At 43.9% G+C, this 6,198-nt stretch overlaps 1 protein-coding gene across 1 annotated transcript; it reads left to right on the forward strand.

Moving 5' to 3' along the window:
- The first annotated feature begins 272 nt into the window (after positions 1–272).
- On the forward strand, positions 273–2,955 carry LOC136530853 (protein NOI4-like). Its single transcript, XM_066523563.1, has 3 exons — positions 273–488; positions 2,390–2,581; positions 2,721–2,955. Exons 1-3 carry the CDS (start codon positions 483–485, stop codon positions 2,763–2,765), a joined length of 243 nt encoding a protein of 80 aa, XP_066379660.1. The 5' UTR covers positions 273–482; the 3' UTR covers positions 2,766–2,955.
- The last annotated feature ends 3,243 nt before the right edge of the window (positions 2,956–6,198 follow it).

Consider the following 6,198-nt stretch of genomic DNA (forward strand, 5'->3'; position numbering starts at 1 on the left):
ACGCCACAGCCTAGAGATTCCGAGCGCCAGCGAAGCGCTGGCTGCACCAGTCACCACTCACCACTCACCACCGACGTGCGGCGCGGCCCTCCCTCTCTCTCTCTCTCTCTCTCCCTCCCCTCGCATTTCCACCCTCGTTATTTTTTAGGCGCTTTCCGTTATTTTTTTACTCCTTTTTTAATTTTTATTTACGGAAGAGGGGGGAAGTGAGATTTTTTATTCACTCCCCCTCCCCAGTCCATCGCCTGCTTTCCTTTTCTTTTGCCGTTCCACATCGATTCGTCTCCTCTCCGTCCGCTCTTATCCCCGCTGTGCCTTGCCTCCTGACTTTCCTCTTCGTCGTCTCCTCCCACCCGCAACCGCAGCAGAGAGAGAGAAAGCCAGAAAGGGGAAGAAGCTTTCCCCAGCGCAGCAGCAGCCGCCGCCGCCCCAGCCCCCCAGCCCTCCAGCGGATCGGGACCTCTGCTCCGCGGAATCCATCCATGGCGGTACGTGCGAGCCTCCGCGCTGCCTCTCTGCCGTTTTTTATTTCGCTCTTATTATTTCCCCACCCCACCCCGGTGGTGTTAGCCTGTGGAATCGGTGTTTGTTGTTCTGATCGAGGCGAGCTCGCCTTGTGACTCAACTTCGGGACGACTAGTTTCGAGCGGGGATTCGTTTCTCCTGTTGCTTGGCGTCAAAGTCGCGTGGACTGCCTGAGTGGATGGATTGGGAGGGGGGTTGTTTGCGCGCGCGTGATGTGATAGGGCTAGGAAACTAGTGCGATGATTCTTTCTCCTGTGCTTCAGCTGGGCTCACAAAATGGAATTGATTGATTGATTGGTTGATGTATCCTCCAAGTCTCGGGAGAACTATTATGTGTACTAGCGCGGAGGAGTTTCTTTTCGCCGGGCCGGGTAGGTTGGCGTTTTCGTTTCGAGGCCTGGGATTGTCAGCGTAGTCCACTGCTTTGCTTTGCTTTGCATTCAATGGGCGAGATCGATACAACAGACAGGATTCAAGGTTCACTGCAAGCAACTACAGCACAGTTAATTAGCAGCCCAGCCTTTAACTGTTGCCGTGTAGATGCTGAAACGGAAAACTTAGCCTAAGCGGATTCATTCAATTCTTTTGTCTGCTACTCGTGGGCTGCTGGCAGCTAGTGCCATCAGCTGGAGTTTTATTGATCCAGCATTAGATTATTATATATTGTGTTAAAGCTATGCCAAGTTTGGATGGAAGCCAGATGGATGGAGATGACTTTGGAGGGAACTTCTGTCACTCATGAATATGCAGAGATTTCTATTCCTACATGCAGAATTTTGCACATATGGAGGCTAGTGGTCACACAAGAGGCCTGTTGCCTTACTAGTACACTTAGAAAACTACTTTAGTTACTAAAGCTTACATTGGAGACTTGGTGTTTATCTGAATAGCATGCTTGGTGATTACTTCTTAGAACTTGATTGTTGGTTTCATAATGGAATGATGGGTTTTCCTTTTAGGAATATACTGATAGATCACTTCCCATTTTTGTATTGTAGTTCACCGACCAATTTATCTGTTACAGTTAAAAATAATGATTCTGCAGCCTATCCTTCATATAAAGGATGTACCTAATTCCTGTTTTAAGGGGCTGTCGATTGAATCATGCCTGGAAATATCAGCATGGCAGCTGAATCTTCCCATGAAAGCTGTTCAGCAGTACACTGTGACCACATGATTTTTTTGGAAACTGTTGACAACTTGGCATGCCAACTCTTTTCTTGATGCTAGTTTGATCTCTAGAATATTTATGTTCTGTTTTTTTTTTTGGATAAGGAATATATGCTCTGATTTAACTCAGTTGTCAAGAGGTCACAACTCACAGGTCAATAACTATGTTACACATACGTCTTTGGTGCTAATGAATTTTGAGCCGCTAATATTGTCCCATGCTGGCATGCTAAGTAATTCACGATTACTGCAAGTATATCCTCCTGTTTTCTGAATATTCTGTTTTGTTTGTATCATCATTCTCTGCATCAAGAGTTTAAGACGCCTGCACGTGATGGAATACAGTCTTTAACAGCTGCATTTGCCCCGCATTAGGACACCTGCATATTTAGTGGAACACATCACCAACTTCTTGAATGGCATTTGATTTATATTTCTGTTTTTTTTTTCTGTACCATGACTGCATTTATCTGCTTGCAGAAGCCTATGTTTTACTATATTTGATCACACAGTCACTCAATGGTCTCAACATGTATTTTGCATGCTGATACAAGCTTGGTTCTCTAATTTGTAATAATAGCAATTGCTTGGACACAAGTTTATGATTTCATCTAGTGCTTCAGTATTATGCTACTCAGTCTACAAAATAACAAGTAGATTTACTTTTTAACATGGATAATGGTGCTTTTACCAGGAGGAATCAGGCCGCCCCTTGCCAAAATTTGGTGAATGGGATGTCAATGATCCAGCTTCTGCAGATGGATTTACTGTCATATTCAACAAAGCCAGAGATGAGAAGAAGGGTGGGAATGGACAAGACACTGATTCACCTTCCAAGGACACCAGGACTGAGAGGGTGGAATCCTATGCTGCAAAACCAAGCACGGTACGTTTTTTCATGGCTTGTATCAGTTCTCTTCTTTGAACTCCACCTGATGACGAGTGGACGACACTAACACCAATTTCGTCTCTTAAACCTGTGATCTTTCCACTCTATCATTGACTGTATGTTCTCGTGTTTGCAGAAGAAATGGTTTTGTTGTGTGACAGCCAGCCCTACGCAATCCTGAGGGAAACAACTGCATGCGCTTTGGAAACACTGTCCCTTTAATTTTCTATACATACTATCCATAAGACAATGTAGAGGTACCCATGTCTCCGGGCTCCAGGATGGGTATCTCGTAAAACTCTGGCGTGCGTGAATGTATGGTGTGAGAGTTGTCGGCATACATTTGAAAAGTGGACTTCTTCTGGTTGTAATTCTAGTCCTGTCTCTCTATTTTTTGTTGGTGTACTAGTACGGGTCCGAACTTGTGCCCCTAAGGTTCTCCGATCCATCAATCCTCTTGACTGTTTGGTACCGATTCTCCGACAGCTCTTGAAGCTGTTCCTGGCGGAGGCGTCCCAACAGGTCAGGGAGATGCTGCCCCGAGCGTGAAACCTCAGATTTTCCGGACTCTAGAGCGGCAGGCTCCATCCTTCGTGCTTGTGGGTCGTGGTGAAAATGGCCCTCCCCCGTGCTAGTGCTGGTCGGAGCATAGACGGCGGGCGAGACAAAGCGTCGGCAGGTCACAGCGTCGTCATTGGGGTTGGGGTCGAGGCGGAGCTCGAGGCAAAGTGGCGCCAGGGTGGAGTTGTGCCGTCGAGGCATCGAGGCGGGGGCACGGGGCCACGACGGCGAGGCACGGTTGGAGCACTGGCATTGGTTGTGACGATGAGGCGCCGTCGAAGCGCGGGCGTCGACGTCCTTTGTGCACGTGCACGGGCACACCGAGTGAGGCAATGGAAAAGAGACTGCGAGGAATGGTGGAGGCATGCGTATGGTGTGGATTGCCGGACTGAGATATACTCGTCACCAATTATCTGTCGTTTTTTTTCCATACCGCAAGTTTAATTTAATTTATAGAAAATACGTGTAACATTTGTGTCTCCAAATAAATTTATTAAAAAAAACTAGATTCAGAGATCTTTTCAATAATACCAATTATATATCATAAATATTAATATTTTTTAATATACATTTTATTAAATTTATTTCTCGAAAAGTGAAAACGATAAATATTTTGGGACGGAGGGAGTAAAATAGGGAGAAGAAGGCAGATATAGAAGAGGGAACAACAAAATAAGTGAGGAAAGAAAATAAAGGAAGAAAAAAGAGGGAAAAAGAGGAAGGTATTATAGACATCCTACTGGTTTCATATACTGAAGAAGCTATTTTACTAAATGTTTTTCTAAAACGATTTAGTGGAGCTGTTCCACTAAAACAAAGTTGTACCAAACACGTCTTTATATTAGTACTCATTTTGCTAATATATTGCTATAAATATAATTAAACTGCCGCACTCAAGCGATGCGAATGGAACACATCTACTGATATGGAGACTAAGGGTGCGTTTGGTTGGGCTTTTGACTTTGGCTTTTGGCCCTAAAAGCCAAAAGCCCAACCAGAGGGGCTGTTTTTTAGGCTGTTTTTTCAGAAGCAGCAGCTTTTCCGTAGTACATTTTTTTAAAGATGGTTTGACCCTGCTTTTGGCTTTTGGCTGTCTGCTTTTCGAAATTGTTGGAATAAAAAGCTCTTCCATAGTTGTTTCAAGAGAGATAAAGATAGAATGTATTTTTTATACTTGTTTAACCAAACAGCTTTCAGTTTTTCTACGGCTCACAGCCCACAGCAGCTTTCCCACAGCTAACAGCCCACAACAGCTTTTTCCCGCAGCCACAGCTCAACCAAACACACCCTAAGAGTGCATCTTGCACATAGAATCGATTCCGATTCTTTTGAGAATCGGCAGAAACAGTTCTAAGTGATTCTCACTTTTGTGCCTACGAATGTGAATAGCTGAAAACGTGATTTCACAGAGACTCTAATTCTATAGCCAACGGTCTAGTAATTTTGATTCGCCACCCGAAACATTTTTAGAGAGAATATGGATCCCTACCAAACGAGCCCTAACTTTACCTAGGATATGCAGTTGATTTGTAGAAACGATAGCGATGCTTTGGTAGACCACTAGACACATTCAGTCTTTTCTGGATTTTTTTTTCACGGTGAGGGCTCATAGAGATTAACTTTTGATTATGTGACGAAAGAAAGAAATGTTTGAAGAATTATTCTTCTAGTCGTAGACAACGCCTCTATGGACCGAGAGATACTCCCTCCGGCCATAAAATAATGCAATTATAGGATCTATGTCGTTCAAACTAGCTCAAATTTGACCAAATTTATAGAAAATAATATTAGCATTTATGTATCAAATAAATTTATTGTGAAAATATATTCTATAACTAATCTAATGGTATTTATTTTGTATCACGAAAGTTAGTACTTTTCATATAGTTTTAGTCAAAGTTTAAACGTTTGGACTCCTCGAAAAACAAGAATTATATTCTTTGGTGGACATAGGATTATAAGAGTTGAGGGTTTCAAGAGCCAAAACCACGATTTAAATCGCTCCGGGTGGTAATTCGAGGGTTTCAAGAGTTGAGGGATTTAAAAGTCCGATATTTCAATTGGGGTAGAAAAAATAGATTCACACAATAGTTTAAGGTCGGATGAACTTTTTTCAAATCAAAATACTCCAACTAATGAAGGCCCTTATAAAGGTCACGTTGGGCCCTCAACATTGATGCCAGTGTTCCTCACTTTCTTGCTCCCTCTCTCTCCAACTTTTCTGTAAAAAACGGAAATCTCCAACTTTTCTGTAAAAAAGGAAAATGGTACAGGATGGCTCCGTACAAATAAAAAAATAAAAATGCTTACATTCAGCTTAACAGCCTAAGGGCAACTCCAACCAGCCCCCTATCTCAACTCCTATCTTATTTTTGAGGCTCAAACACAAAATTTCGTCTCCAACCAATCCCTCATCCAAACCCCGATGGATGAGGGTCTCCTATTTCTCTCTCCTCATCTCCTAGATGTGAGGGACTCTCAACCGATCCCTCATCCGCCTGGGAGACCAACGGCCCGATTCCCGCGTCGCCGCTAAGTTTTCCATCCAGGTGCGCGCGGCCACTTCCTTCTTCTACATGTGGCCTTCATCCCTGCTCGCGCTCGCTCAAGGGCAACTGGTGACCTGTATTCATTGAGAGAGTGAGGGAGAAGAACCTGTGTGTTGTGGATCTGGACACGCCGGTCATGCTCCGATCTCCTACACGCGCGCTCGCTCCGCGGGGGCCAACTCATCGACGCGCCCGAGTGCAGCCCCATCTTGCCGCTGCCGCACATGTACGCGTAGCCGCCACTGCTCCAAACCAGCCCTGCAAGCTCCCAACCGACCCACCTTGCCCCACCCGTAGTAGCGTGGAGTGTTGTGAGGGAACTATGAGAGTGGCGTGAAGAGAGAAAAAATAATAGTTATAAATTATTTGAGAAAATAATTCCTCCAATATTTAGCTGTAAAAAATTGTTGTTAACAAATATTCATTCTAATAATACTAACACGGTTTAGATATAAAATACTGGACTTGTTAGTTAGAAGTTATATATATAATATAGGTGAGAGA

The sequence above is a fragment of the Miscanthus floridulus genome, unplaced genomic scaffold (assembly GCF_019320115.1).
Source record: "Miscanthus floridulus cultivar M001 unplaced genomic scaffold, ASM1932011v1 fs_221_1_2, whole genome shotgun sequence".
NCBI classification, from domain to species: domain Eukaryota; kingdom Viridiplantae; phylum Streptophyta; class Magnoliopsida; order Poales; family Poaceae; genus Miscanthus; species Miscanthus floridulus.